At 37.5% G+C, this 14,512-nt stretch overlaps 1 protein-coding gene across 3 annotated transcripts; it reads left to right on the top strand.

The window, feature by feature from the left end:
• The first annotated feature begins 95 nt into the window (after positions 1-95).
• LOC131363455 (alpha-N-acetylgalactosaminide alpha-2,6-sialyltransferase 2-like) lies at positions 96-13,077 on the top strand. Of its 3 annotated transcripts, none has more exons than XM_058405991.1 (10): positions 96-255; positions 1,207-1,504; positions 4,465-4,690; positions 5,028-5,190; positions 6,515-6,689; positions 7,455-7,593; positions 10,914-11,017; positions 11,178-11,261; positions 11,748-11,847; positions 12,136-13,077. In XM_058405991.1, exons 2-10 carry the CDS (start codon positions 1,371-1,373, stop codon positions 12,304-12,306), a joined length of 1,296 nt encoding a protein of 431 aa, XP_058261974.1. In that variant the 5' UTR covers positions 96-255; positions 1,207-1,370; the 3' UTR covers positions 12,307-13,077. The 3 variants fall into 3 exon arrangements, with proteins under 3 accessions (XP_058261974.1, XP_058261972.1, XP_058261973.1); XM_058405989.1 differs by having other exon boundaries at positions 4,462-4,690; XM_058405990.1 differs by lacking the exon at positions 96-255 and adding an exon at positions 795-1,087 and having other exon boundaries at positions 4,462-4,690.
• The last annotated feature ends 1,435 nt before the right edge of the window (positions 13,078-14,512 follow it).

The following is a 14,512-nucleotide window of genomic DNA, read 5'->3' as shown; positions in this document are numbered from 1 at the left end:
TCCCTCTTGTGCATTGAGTGTGTGTGTGTGTGTGTGTGTGTGTGAGAGAGAGAGAGAGAGAGAGAGAGAGAGAGTGAGTGTGTGTGTGTGAGAGAGAGAGAGAGAGAGAGAGAGAGAGTGTGAGCGCGTGAGCGTGAGCGTGTGTGTGTGTGTGTGTATATGTGAGAGACACGGACCGTACAATCGGGTTGCTTAGCGAACAAGTTTACAAACATCAATCTTCAAGTTTGGGTCTGGCAGGAATTTCATCCCAGAGTAAGAGAAATTCTTTTTTTTATTTTTGGTCCTCCTTTTCTTTCCTTTTCCTTTGTCTGGTTTTGTTGGAACAAACTTTGTGTAGTTAAAGGAGAGGATTTTCTAACTGTCCGCGGCTTTGGATTCGGCTTCGGCTTTATTAACGAGCTACAAACTCATCTGATGCAGTTTTAGGAAGGAGAGTTTGTTTTCTTGTGTATTTACATCGAGCTGTGTTTTTAATTCAGTGATGTCTCAGAGTGTTAGTTTGGTGAGAACATGGTGAAACTCCCCTGTCTCTGCTCTTCTCTTATGGAGACAGGTCAGTTTATTTGTTTTTTGTTTTTGTTTTTTTTTTTTTTTTTGCACAGATCAACGCAGAACTTGCTTTTCTTCGACATTAAATGATTTATTTGTAACAAGAATCCAGTGTATAAGGTGTGATGGGGGGGGCAAATTGTTGCTATTGTATTGGTTGTAGTTGCACATCTGTCTGTCTGTTGATTTGCACAAGTTTATAAAGTCATGAATTTGTGAATTTGATATAAAACATCTATTCGCAAGGGCTGTGTGTTTGAGAGAAGGAGTGTTTAGGTGTGTACAGTGTTGTCATGCTTGTTTCCTGTTGATTAGTAATCTATCGCTTGGGGGTCTGAACAGTACCTGAGTAATACAGGCTTCTTACTTATTTTTGTCTAAGCCCAAGTTCCCTCTTTCCATCGCCCTTCTTGCACTTTGTTACTCTTCATCCGGTTCGTCTTTCTCTCAAGTGGTGTTGCCTTACCTTGTAATCAGCCAGATCCAGGAACCAGTTACTCTATAACTTGAACTAGGGAAGAAAAACAATGAAAAGGTGGATGTTTTTTTTTTTTCTTTACTGTGTCTGCTCTTGGAGGCCTTTAATTAAATCCAGATTACAGAGTGGTGCACTGTGCAGTAACACGCATGCTATTTTCACTTTCTGCATTATAGGGCAGCACATGGTTCACTGCGGTGCTGTCAGACCACTGGGATAAATGAGGAGAAGACGGCACTGTGCTTTCCTGCTTCATTCCACGTAAATCTGACACGATAGCCTGATTCATTTGCCCCAGGATAGTCCCTATGAGCTTTCCAGGAGGTCAGGAGCCATAATTATGTGTTTGCTGCATCAGAAAAAGTTAGTTCTCTGCTTCCTGTTTTTGTTCATCCTGCTCGGGTCCTACATGATGCGTTCAAACAAGAAGAATACGCTGTGGCCAAAAGACCTGGTCATCCTCAATCCCCCCAGGTATGGCAGTGCTTCATTACACTGTGTTCTCAACTCAGTTTACATGAGAAATAAGGACAAATTGAGAACTTTGTAAACTTTGTAGTTCTGCCACTATGCTTTGTATTGTATTAATTATTTTAGTATGAGCTGGTTCCTCTCAAGGTTTATTGCTCAAATCGCTTCAGGGAGTTTTTTTCTTACCCCATTATCTCTAGCTTGCTCTTTAGGTAAAAATATAAATCTAAACTTTGGTCATTTTTATTCTGAATTTCTATATATTCCTGTAAAGCTGCTTTGAGACAATGTCCATTGTTAAAAGTGCTATGCAAATAAAAGTTGAAGTTGAATTATAGCATTATAGATTTTGCATAATAAACAGGGAAATGATTTGGTTCTAGATTGCATAGTTGGGAACTAATTTTTGTAGTTAGAAAATGCTAATTTTGAAGCTCTGTTTACAGTTTGAGGCCGAAGTTGGGTTATGCCTTGTACTTGAGCTTCAGTCATTTGCAGAATGATTTCTGTTTCTTGTTTGTATGAGAATTAGATAACCATATACCCAAGTGGTGCATGTAGCTTAGCTAATAGGCACATGAGCATGTGTTCCCTAGAGATAACCATGTTTCCTGCCCTGTTAAACACCAGCTCATGTACTCGTGTTAACAAAATGAAAGAAAACTTTGTTTTGTTTTTTTGCTGAACTTCGGGAAAAACGAATGATTCCCATAATGTGACTCTTTTTTTATTTATTTATTTTTAAATCACCCTCTCGTATATCTAGTTATGGGAAGAACTTCATGGCTTTACTTAACTGCTATTTATGTTGCTCAGAGTTCATTTTGTTTTTGTTGGCTTGCATGTGTATAGCGTTAACACACACAGTCTGGAAAAGTAGCACTTAGTCATTATAGTGGCATTTGGTCCAAAGGTCTGTTTTTAGTAGCAAACTAAAAGCAATTTTATACGCCACTGACGCTGAACTCGAATGCTGACTGACCTTTTACACAACTCGGCTCTGTTGTTGTGCACTGATCACAAACGCATTATTATTCTGTGCTGTTTTGGAAGAAAGCAGGGCCCTTACTTTAAGTGAAGTGCTAATGATATTGCTTGAGATATTGATTTAGTACGATGATATTGCCTTTGTACGATGTAGAATAGCATTAATGCATGATCTTTCGTGGTTTCACAGGGTTTTTTTTTTTTTGTTGTGCTTTTCCTGAACATTTGAAACCCAAAAGTTTCATGTAATGGAGGAGGAAGTTATTGTAGTTATTTTCCCCAGGTTTCATTTATCACATACACAGTTGTATACAGAATACAGCTATTACTTGTCAATACTTGTTAAATGACGTGCAATGAATAGATTAATTTATTTAAATTGCCACACTGGAATTTTTTCATCTTTATGCTAGCCATTCTGTATAGGTGAACGTGATCTACGTTATTCTTTCTCCAGGTGCCCTGGAAATAAATGACTAAACATAAAAAAAAAAAAAAAAAAAAGAAATACATGAAATATATTCAAGTCATATATATTTACTAAAATCATAATTTATATATATAATTATAATAATTATAATTATTATATAATTTTATATATAATTATTATATAACTTATAATAATAATTCATCATCATTTATTTTTGTTTTTTTTAATGTAATTGGTCAGTGTTGAGATAATTTACTAATAGTACATATTTAGTTTTTGGTTTGACTTAACTGTTCACATATTAAGGTGTTTTATGTTTGCTTGTCCCTCCGTATCCACAATTCTACAAACAAAACTAAGCTCCATTCTGTTACTGAATACAGTTTTTTGCTTGCCACCATCACCTCTGGCTTGATCATTAGGGATAACTTTAAATGTAAAATGTATAATTTCTATCCTGTATTTATATATTCCAATAAAGCTGCTTTGTGACCATGTCAGTGGTTAAAAGCGCTATACAAATACGGCTGAATCGAATTTAATCATGTAACTTAATAGACTTGAATGTTTTGCTCCATATTTTTAAATATGTTATATATGTCAATAGAGGCTAGTGTTCAGACCACATACTTCAGGACAGGATTCATCCTATATCATTGTAAAAACTCTGACCATAAAATGAGACAAGATAAGCTTATCTGTCATTAAATTCACAACATGAATGCTTGCACTGACCCGTTTACAATATTTCAAGATAGTGTCTGTATGCACAGTCAGATACTTTACATACCTAAACCTTGAACATTTTAGTATTATTTATCAATTAATTGTTGGTCTGGTTTCAGTGCTTGATTAGTGTGAAATGTCGTGTGAACACTGAGACTGGGACCATGGTGTCTCGTCACCTTGAGTCCCAGCGTTGAGAGCGCCTTTGTTTTCATCGGCAGAGACTGGGTTTGTTAAAGGAAAGGGGGCATTGATGTGACCAGGGGCCAGACAGTCTGGCGACAAGTCTGCAGAAGAAGCTGTCCCACAGTCTTGTTATGCAGGTATGGTTTCCCAGTGGTAAGGAGTTGTACAGGCAGTGTCCAGGAGGGAATGGGTCCCCTGACGCTGCTGAGGACTTGCTGGTTGCATCGGCCAGTGTAAATTTCCTCATGGTCTCTGGGAGTTTCATGCAGACAATATACTGGGCTGTCTTCACCACCCCCTGCAGGTCTCTGTTGTCAGCAGCAGTGCAGCTAGCAAAGTGCAATGCCTTCCGCACAAAAGGTCAGGGTTCCCTTCTATATAGCTAGTGTTATCCTGGAGTCCTCAGTTTCAACTTTTCATTGTTTTCAGTGTATTTACTGTATGAACATTTACATCTTCTCTGGCCATACTCCAGTTTATCAGAAATGCTGTTGTCTGTAGTTTGATCCATGTTGGCAAAAATAGTAGAAACTCCAGTGCAAATGATGCTTCAGTACTGCTCTTGCTTACTTTCTGTCCTAATATGTAAACAAATCCATTTATATAATGTGTTTCACATTTATTTTGGCAGCAGTGTGACTAAAAGTGTGCATCACACAACCAAATCTCTGGAGGAACCCCCAAAATTAACCAAACCCACAATCAAACCAGCCAAGTCCAGTGTCCAAGAAGACAACTCCATAATCCAATCAGCCAAGTCTATAGCCAAAAAAGACAACTCCATAATCCAACCAGCCAAAGATAAAGAAGTAGACTTTTTTGGAGACAAATACACCACTGATAATGATCTCCCACAAACTGTAAGTATTTTTAGCTATGTTTGTTGGTGTTTGATGCACAAACAATTAGTTGTAATTGTTTATACTTTGGAGAACTGATGGAGAAACTCTATTTTTACTTTGTAAACAAATCAACAGTAACCTTAAGTGACAAAGTTATTTGTAATTTTCACAAATTTAAAGACCATTTCCAAATTTTATTTGAATACATACATGAAGGTTTTAAGGCACCGTGGTATAAACTAAAAAAGCATCAGTTAGAACTTATTTAGATGCACTGCAAAATAAATCCTTTAAATGTTCTTAAACACACAGTCAGATAATGTAACTAAAAGATGCGTTTTATTTTGCATTTCAGGACTGCCCAACCAGCATTCAGAAAAAGCTGCACACTAATCTTGCTGAGAAGTACTTGGCCAATGTGCCAGTTCTGCAGTGGGCGAAGCATTTCTCCATTTCTGAATATGAGAGGCTACGGCACTATCACGGAGCTCATGGGTGGGGTAGCGTTGATTTGAATCGTGAGTGGTTTTGCTACTGTATATTGATTTTACACATTTTATCAAATAATTTTAAGGCCAGGTATTGGTACGTTGCAGTGTAATGATAATGATTTTTCAAACTAAAAACATACGTTTATTTTTGCATGATTTAGAATGCTTGTGAACATCTAGACTACGTAAAGCCTCCCCTTTTAGGTCCGGGCTGATGGTGAATGGTTATGGTTGCTGTAGGGATGGGATTGTAAATCTTGTACTAGGTCCTTCCACCTGTAGAACATGACTATTTCATACTTTTTTATTTATTCTTTTGTTTGTTTGTTTTTTTGTCAGAATGGTTGAGATTTCACTTTCTGACTTATTGGCAGTCTGTAAATGCCAATACGCAACACTGACCTAATATTCCTTTATGTGCTCCAATTAAGGTTTTCTATTACATGCGTCTCTATACTGACTATTTTGTCTCTTGTGTCTCATGGGAAAGTGAGCCTAGTTTACAACTTGAGCACTGGGGGAAGAAATCTGTTAGGTGAAGGCTTTATAGCACCATGATGCACCGTGATGTAACTTGATGCACAACCTTAACAATAAGTGCCTATCCACAGCCTGCAGGATTATTGTTCATTATTTCAGCTTTGTCAATGTGCTTCCTGCTACAGTGCTTTTACGGCAAAACTCCTGATACCTGTAGTAAAATGGAAGTAAAACTGTCACGAGTATAGGTTTTAAATAGTCAGCGTTGCAATTCAGTCTACAGTCTCATTGCAGACAACATTTTATAATGTCTCGATTCTAAAAACGTCAGGAGTCTCACACACACTGCATACTGTATATGGAAAAATTTGACTTTACTTTTTCACTCGTAATGCATCAGTACCCCCCCCTCCCAATAGACCGAGTACAATTTTTTTGCAACTCCTTAATACTGACATTTGATACTGTAATGAGTATCCAGAACCAGAATTTATGTGAATGTATTATTTAACTTTGTTTGTTTCCCAGAATTACACAGTTGGCCATGAAAGTGACGTGTAGATTTCTTCATTATATTGTTGGCCGATTTTAAATTGCCCGCATTGTGAAAGGTTGGAAAAGTGCTTCTGTACTGTACTTCAGCTGCAAAGAACTGTCTGTAGATATTTCTCATTGCTGCAGCACAGCAGTGTTGCAACTCCTCGTGCCGAGCTTTATCTTAAGGATGTGTCCTAAGATCTTGGAATTTATCCATTGCTGTCATTTCCTGTAATTTGCTCAATAGCCTGACAGCATGAGACTCAGTAGTGATGGAAGATAATGTGTGTAATATGAAACCACTATTTATTCCAATTAATCTAATCTGTTACAGTTCTTCAGAGTTCACTGGCCATATTAAACACCTCCGCTAATCGGCTGATGTTTGACGACTGGGAGAGAAGACCAAACAGATCGAAGTGTATCCGCTGTGCTGTGATAGGAAACGGGGGAATTCTAAATGGATCAAAGAAAGGTGTGGAGATTGACCAGAATGACTATGTGTTCAGGTGAGACAATATTGGGAGGACACACCTTTTAATATCAAACAAGCCTTTGTGTAATATTGATTTAAAATTAGACAAATAAGTCTAAAAAAACAAAAGGATTTTGTTTTTGGATTTGCATTTGTGTTAAATCTGTTTGGTATTGTGCAAACAGTAGAAAAGCAGATGATTCAGAGTTTCCATCTTTAATAAATATAGACGTTTCTACGATACATGATGTGTATCAAAAAAAAAGTATTTAAAAAAAGTGACCTTTATTTTCGGCCAAATAAAATAATTAGCACAACTATTCTGTAGCATTTGGTTTACATTTTTATATATAAAATGATAAATGTAAATATTACATCAGCTGCTTCCAGAGTTTGTAATCATTAACAAAATTAGCATGTTATAAAATCCCATGTCGCAATAACCCAAGAACGGCATACTGTAACAGAAATTCTCATGACCTCATATAGTCATATTGCCCAGGTCTGCACAGATTGCTCAGAATAGAGATTCCTCAGAAATGTTTTGGATATTTGGTTTGGTCCACCACCACTTCTCTCCCCATGTGAATTTATTGACAAGTCAGAAAAATGACAAGTGTGTCAAAAGATTGTTGCAAATTATTTTGCATGGCCTCTAGTAATTCTAGCTGTGACTCAGAAAAAATATAAAAGCTTTGAGCCTGGCAGCAAAAGCAAATGGTTAGTAATGTAACTAATGGAACAGTGTACAAAATGATGGAAAGTAATTCCCCTTTCTGTTTCTCCCCCTCCCCTTTAGGACAAATGGTGCAGTTATTAAAGGCTTTGAGGAGGATGTTGGCTCACGTACCTCTTTCTATACCTTCTCCACTAACACCTTACGCAACTCTTTGAGAGGTTATGCACACTTGGGATTTAAAGCTCCCCCCATGGGCAAGGTAATGAACAGTCCATCTTTGAGGTTTTTTAAAAAAAAATAAATTATCTAGCGCAGGCTGTCTTGAAAAGCAGCACCATACGTAAAATAAAACAAGACTCGATCAGTTTCAGTCTGTTATGCAGGTTGAAGGATGACCGAAGTGATATGGGACTTAAAGATGGGGCTAGAAAATTTGGAGAGTGTAGCTCTGGTGCCATTAAGAAGGATTTAACTCGCATTATCATCGACTTTAAGAAAAAATGCTATCGCCATACATTTTTAGATTATTTATTCATAACAACTTAAGAATTTTTCCTAAATAATAAACCACATGCTTTCGATTTTTATAAAAATTGATGATTTTAATATTTTATTAATATAATATTTTAGAAATATTTTAATAATATTTATTATTAGAGCTAGTGATTATCAGACCAAGCATGAGTACATGTTCTATTTGATACTGATTCAAGAAGCTTTTATTGTCATTTCAACCACATATAGCTGACACAGTACATAGTGAAATGAAACAACGTTTCTCCAGGACCTTGGTGCTACATAAACATACAACATAAAGTTCAAACACAAAAAAAACAACATGGAGCTAGGACAGAAGTTTGTCTTAGCCAAATAAAGTGCAAAGTGTGCAGCTAGGTGCAAACGGAGCAACGACAAGACAACACAAAAAACAGGACACTTGGTGCTGAAAAAAAGAAAAAGAACATGTACAATGAAATGTAAACGGAATGAAATAAAATGAGATGATGTACAACTTTGAGACCTGACAACATGTATTGTGCAAAAATACAATAGCAGCAGTTGAGGTAGTGCCAAATAGAAATAAATATAGCAGCAGCTGTAATAAACATAAGGGTTGAGAGAGTGCAATAAGTATTGAACAATATAAGTTGTGTGTGTGTGTGACCACACAGGTGAGAGAGAGAGAGAGAGTGTGTGTGTATATATATGTGTGTGAGAGACAGAGTTTTGTACAGTTCATTCCTGGGTGTTGAGGAGTCTGATGGCTTGAGGAAAGAAACTGTTACACAGTCTGGTTGTGAGGGCCCAAATGCTCTGGAGGGTGAAGAGTGTGTGTGAGGGGTGTGTGGGGTCGTCCACAATGCTGTTGGCTTTGTGGATGCAGTGTGCGATGTAAATGTCCGTTACAGAGGGAGAGAGACCCCAATGATCTTCTCAGCTGTCCTCATTATCCGCTGAAGGATGCGGATGCAGTTCCCAAATCAGACAGTGATGTAGCTGCTCAGGATGCTCTCGATGATCCCTCTGTAGAACACAGTCAGGATGGGGGGAGTGAGATGGGCTTTCCTCAGCCTCCTCAGGAAGTAGAGGCGCTGCTGGGCTTTCTTGGTGATGGAGCTGGTGTTGAGTGACCAGGTGAAGTTCTCTGCCAGGTGAATGCCAAGGAATTTGGTGCTCTTGACAATCTCCATAGAGGATCCGTCGATGAACAGCGGAGAATGATCACTCTGTGCTCTCCTGAAGTCAACAACCATCTCTTTGGTCTTGTCGACGTTCAGAGACAGGTTGTTGGCTCTACACCAGTCTGTTAGCCACTGCACCTCCTCTCTATATGCTGACTCATCGTTCTTACTGATGAGACCCACCACGGTCGTGTCATCGGTGAACTTGACAATGTGGTTGGATCTGTGCATTGCTGCACAGTCGTGAGTCAGCAAAGTGAACAGCAGTGGACTGAGCACACAGCCCTGAGGAGCTCCAGTGCTCAGTGTGGTGGTGCTGGAGATACTGTTCCCGATCCGGACTGACTGGGGTCTCCCAGGCAGGAAATCCAGGATCCAGTTGCAGAGAGAGGTGTTCAGGCCCAGCAGGCTCAGCTTCCGAGGGATGATTGTGTTGAAAACAATGATTGTAAAACAAGTAACTGACTAGATATGAAGCAAATATTCTTTAGCTGTATTTAAGCCAGTTGCAGCTATTTGATGTTTATGGTGTATCTTTAAATAGAGAGAAAAAACACTTTGTACTTTGACTCTGGGGCAAAGTATGGACCCGAAGCATGTGACCCGGTGCTCGTGAGACTTAAGTGCTCTGTCATTCAGTACAGTTTCTCTATATCCCTACTTCACTGCACCAGGCTAACAAATCTCACTAATGCCTTTGGTCTGAGTGTAGATCTTGGCAGTTTGGTCTCATTATTAATGACTTAGCTCATTCCTCCTGCTGTGTGAGCAAAGGTCGGCCAACTTCGCACTCTACTAATGATGCCATTTAACTGCAAAGATGTTTTTTTGTGTCCTGGTACTTGTATTGTAGGAAGATGTTATAGAAGCTTCTCCTGATATTTACTCGATACAGTTTGCAGTCTACTTTGCTTTTCCATTAATCATGACCTACATCCAGATCCTTGTCATTTAGTGTAATGTGGTATCAAATGTTGGTATCAGATCATTTTTTGTAAGTAAATGTGGCTTCAACACTTCTGAGAGACTGAGCCCCAGTAAGATACCTAATCAGACCCAATCCCAATCAGAATAATTTTTAGTTTAAGGTGTAACCATTTTATCCTCATCTCATACCAATCAATATAGTCACAGCAGTTACTGATCTTTCTCTGCATAATTTCGGTCATGATTTTTATAATGAGAATATAATAAATGAGCAAAGGCTACTTTAATCCTCCATTCTGGAAAACACAATTTAACTCAGACATTATACACATTATATACTGTTATATCATTAACCTTTTAGTCATCATAGGAAGAATATTAAGTAAAAGCAAAAAACACTGTTGATTATAGACATGGATTATAGGTGATTAAAAATCATAAGATTATTCTCAGGCCTATGACCATATTAGGCAATGAATAGTCATTATTAGACATTTTGTTATGGAAAACTAGTCTCTCTGCATTTATTTATGCAGAAAATGGCTCAAGGGAAGACTCATGAAAGTCATAAACTGGTTTTGATTCAAAACTACTTCCAGGGAAGTCTTGATGATCAGGACTGAATTATGACATTTGTTGTTGATTTCCTGAGCCTAGTTTTCCCGTGGGATAATGGGTTTCAGTCTACCTCTTCATCCTCATTACAGACTTGCTGATGTTGTAGAGAGGATCTGGGGCCTCACATGGAATTCTGTCAACTGATTTGTCTTTCACATTTGGAGACCTATAACTGCCTAGTTTGGTCCAAGTTCCTGCAATTGCGTCCTACTTTTCTAGATTTAAGCAGGATTTTTCAGATCCTTGCATGCTTCTGATTTTGAAAAGATGTTTATTAAACAAAAAAGCGTTAAGCATGTCTTAAACTAAAAAAAAAAACCAAAACAAAACTTTTCCCCCATTTATTTACCAGGAAACCAGGTACATTTTCCTTCCTGATCATGACAAGGACTATATTCTCATGAAGGCTGCCGCCATACATGCATCAACTGAGACAGGAACTGAACAGGGTGTTGAGTAAGTAGTGCAGTCATCTTATTTGATTTCCCACATGATCATTTTACAAAGCAAATGTGATGCTTGGCAAACGTGATGATTATCTTGACTTGCTTTACTTACCATAATGCACTTTTCAGGAGAAAAATTAGTTTCATTTTGTCATGTTCTTTGGTCTTAGGCCAAAGCAGTATTTTGGAGATGACGTGACTGTAGAGAAGCTTAAAATGTACCACCCTGATTTCATCCGTTACCTCAGGAACAGGTGAGGGCATGTACATGTTTATTTTATGTACACAAATGTAGAGACGCCTTTATTTTAGAGGATATGTGTATAGACTGGAAAATTCCACAGGTAAAATATTAAATAATGCTGCATAAATCTATTGATTTAAATTGTTTCTAAACTTCTTGAATGATGGGCATTAAAAGCATGTGATTTTTCTATTGTCATCTCAGGTTGTCTGAAGTTTCTTTGGCAAAAGGTGTATGTGCAATATAGAAATAATTACACACTCAGTAAATGTTTAACACTGGTACAAAGAGTATCTCAAGTTTCAGACAGCTGCACTTGTATGTGTAATCCTTGTGTAATTCATTTAATACCTTAAGGTTCCTGGTTTGTCCAGTTTCACCAGAGATGGGCTAAATAGCTTCAAAGTATTTCATTAATACATCTGGCCACTGACGGTGTAGAAATCTTCAGCTGTGTCTGAAAGCTTTAATCTTGTTTCTCTTTGTCATCCTGTAGGTTTCTGCATTCACACACACTCAATACCAAATATAAAAACATCTACAGGCCGTCCACCGGAGCAGTGATGCTGCTGGCTGCTTTACATACATGTGATGAGGTACGAGCTCTTTTCCTTAATCCATTCAAATCTGTGTTCTACTTTTTTTTTTTTGTTGTTGTTTCTGTAAAAGCCAAGACAACCATCAATATTATAAAACATGTATTTTATTATTAATCTCAATAGAGAGATGAGGAAATGTGTTGTGTATAGAGAAGGCTTAAAGAATATTATTTGTACAGTCCCATGAAATCAAATATTGTCCATGACTACAGGCCATCATCACAAATTAATAGCTAAGCAAACAACTTTGTGAAAACTGACCTTGCTCTTTGTTGATGTCAAAAGGTAAATGCCTATGGATTTATGACGACGGACTACCAAAAATATTCGGACCATTACTATGACAAAAGCTTCCATCCAGTACAATTCTTTGCGAACCATGACCTGCAAATGGAGTTGAAACTGTGGATGCAGCTGCACAAGGCAGGCCTGATAAAGCTCTACATGCGAAACTGAATGCAGCGCTCACCCGGACCCAAATGAAAACACGGCACCGCCTGATCCCTCCCATGAACTGAGGCGTTATATACTGTGGCAAAAACATTGTGGTGTTTATGGCATCTGGATTTGGCCTTTTTCAGCTAAATAGAGTATTAATGAAGAAGAAAGGTCCTTTTTTTATTGCCTTGTAAATCTCTTCAGGTACCAGGACAGTATTGGAGGCAGTAATGTAATGGCAATAATAATAATAATAATAATACAAGATGCCTTAATGCAAAGCTAAAATGCCAAGATTTGGCTTAGTTGAAGGAGTTGGGGTGTGTGTGGGTATGTGTGAGAGTGAGTGTGAGAGGCTCTTCAATGAAAGAGCAATGTGCAATGATTGCTTGGAATACAGTCCTGGAAGTTTTAATATCAATCCCATCCACTGAAACCCAAAGACCAGCCATTTATGTTGAGAAACATTTAAGACACGTGTGTGCCAATCACTGTGTAATTTTACACAATAACCGAAAAATCATTGTGGATTATGAAGAATACTTTTGCTACCTCTAGGAAAACAGAGCTAACTCTTGGAAATACAGTCCCTGAAATATATGCTAACGGTTGATGAAGTTCATTTAAAATGTTACCAACATTCTGAGTGGAAAAACAAGTGAAGTGGTATTTTATAACGCTATAAATTATAGATACTATTTTTTCCTGCCATGTGATTGTTTTTGTAAATAGTACATTAATCATGTAAAGTGCTATTTGGTCCATTAAAAAGAAGGGAAAAAAACTCTAAAATGTGGGTCATTCAATATATATCCAAGTAAATCTTTTAGTAATTGACCATGTTGGATTTTTTTTTTTCTTTTAAGGAAAAAAATGCAAACTTTGCTAGCATTTATTTCTTGATCGTAATGCACTTTGGGAAGTTATTTATGACTAAGTTCTATAAACATTCAGAACAGAGGTACCTAAAGCAAATCACGATTCTGCGTCAAGCATGCTGTTCATTTAGCTTTAATTAAAAATCAACTCCCAGCCTTAGGGCCTCAGTTTGCTGGGTTAGTTCATATTATGTTAACTTCTGGATAGTAAACAGCGAACAGCTGATCCGTAGGTGTGTGTGTGTGTGTGATAGATGGATAGATAGATAGATAGATAGAGATATATATATATATATATATATATATATATATATATATATATATATATATATATATATATATATATATATATATATATATTTATAATATTATATATATTTATATATATATATATAATATAAAATATAATATAGTGTATGTGTGTATATATATTCTATACTCATGGATATTCTTGCTTTATATAGAGTAACTAAACTGTTTCTGTAGAACTGTTGTGTAGTTCATTTCATATGGGGCCATAAACTACAAACATTTAAGAACTGCATATTTTAATAATGAACTGAATTCAGTCAGATTGCATGTCTGTGATTCTCTGACATTTGTGTAAAAATTGTACATTCTTGTTTAGATGTAATCCAATTCAAAGTCTCCTCATTATACACATGGAGAACAATGTCACTGCTACTGAGATTACAGTGAGGGGAAAAAATTATTTGAGCCCCTGCTGATTTTGTACGTTTGCCCACTGACAAAGAAATGATCAGTCTGTAATTTTAATGGTCGGTGTATTTGAACAGTGAGAGGCAGAATAACAACAAAAAAATCCAGAAAAACGCATTTCAGAAAGGTTCTACATTGATTTGCATTTTAATGAGTGAAATAAGTATTTGATCCCCTATCAATCAGAAAGATTTCTGGCTCCCAGGTGTCTTTTATACAGGTAACAAGCTGAGATTACAGTAGGAGAACTCTCGGGGAGTGCTCTTAATCTCAGCTCATTAACTGTATGTAAGACACCCTGTCCACAGAAGGAAGCAATCAATCAGATTCCAAACTCTCCATCATGGCCAAGACCAAAGAGCTGTCCATGGATGTCAGGGACAAGATTGTAGACCTACACAAGGCTGGAATGAGCTACAAGACCATCGTCAAGCAGCTTGGTGAGAAGGTGACAACAGTTGGTGCGATTGTTCCCAAATGGAAGAAACACAAAAGGACTGTCAATCTTCCTCGGTCTGGGGCTCCATGCAAGATCTCACCTAATGGAGTTTCAATGATCATGAGAACGGCAAGGAATCAGCCCAGAACTGGAGGATTTTGTCAATGATCTCAAGGCAGCTGGGACC

This window comes from Hemibagrus wyckioides, linkage group LG13, assembly GCF_019097595.1.
Source record: "Hemibagrus wyckioides isolate EC202008001 linkage group LG13, SWU_Hwy_1.0, whole genome shotgun sequence".
NCBI lineage: Eukaryota > Metazoa > Chordata > Actinopteri > Siluriformes > Bagridae > Hemibagrus > Hemibagrus wyckioides.
The sequence above is the reverse complement of the archived record's forward strand: the minus strand, read 5'-3'. Positions and strand labels throughout refer to the sequence as shown.

Bases quoted from the DNA above. Each gene is read 5' to 3' on its own strand.
- LOC131363455 (XM_058405989.1), top strand. From the start codon at position 1,371: ATGTGTTTGCTGCATCAGAAAAAGTTAGTTCTCTGCTTCCTGTTTTTG. The intron at 4,691-5,027 runs GTAAGTATTTTT...TTTGCATTTCAG, and splicing joins ATAATGATCTCCCACAAACT to GACTGCCCAACCAGCATTCA. The intron at 11,262-11,747 runs GTGAGGGCATGT...GTCATCCTGTAG, and splicing joins ATCCGTTACCTCAGGAACAG to GTTTCTGCATTCACACACAC.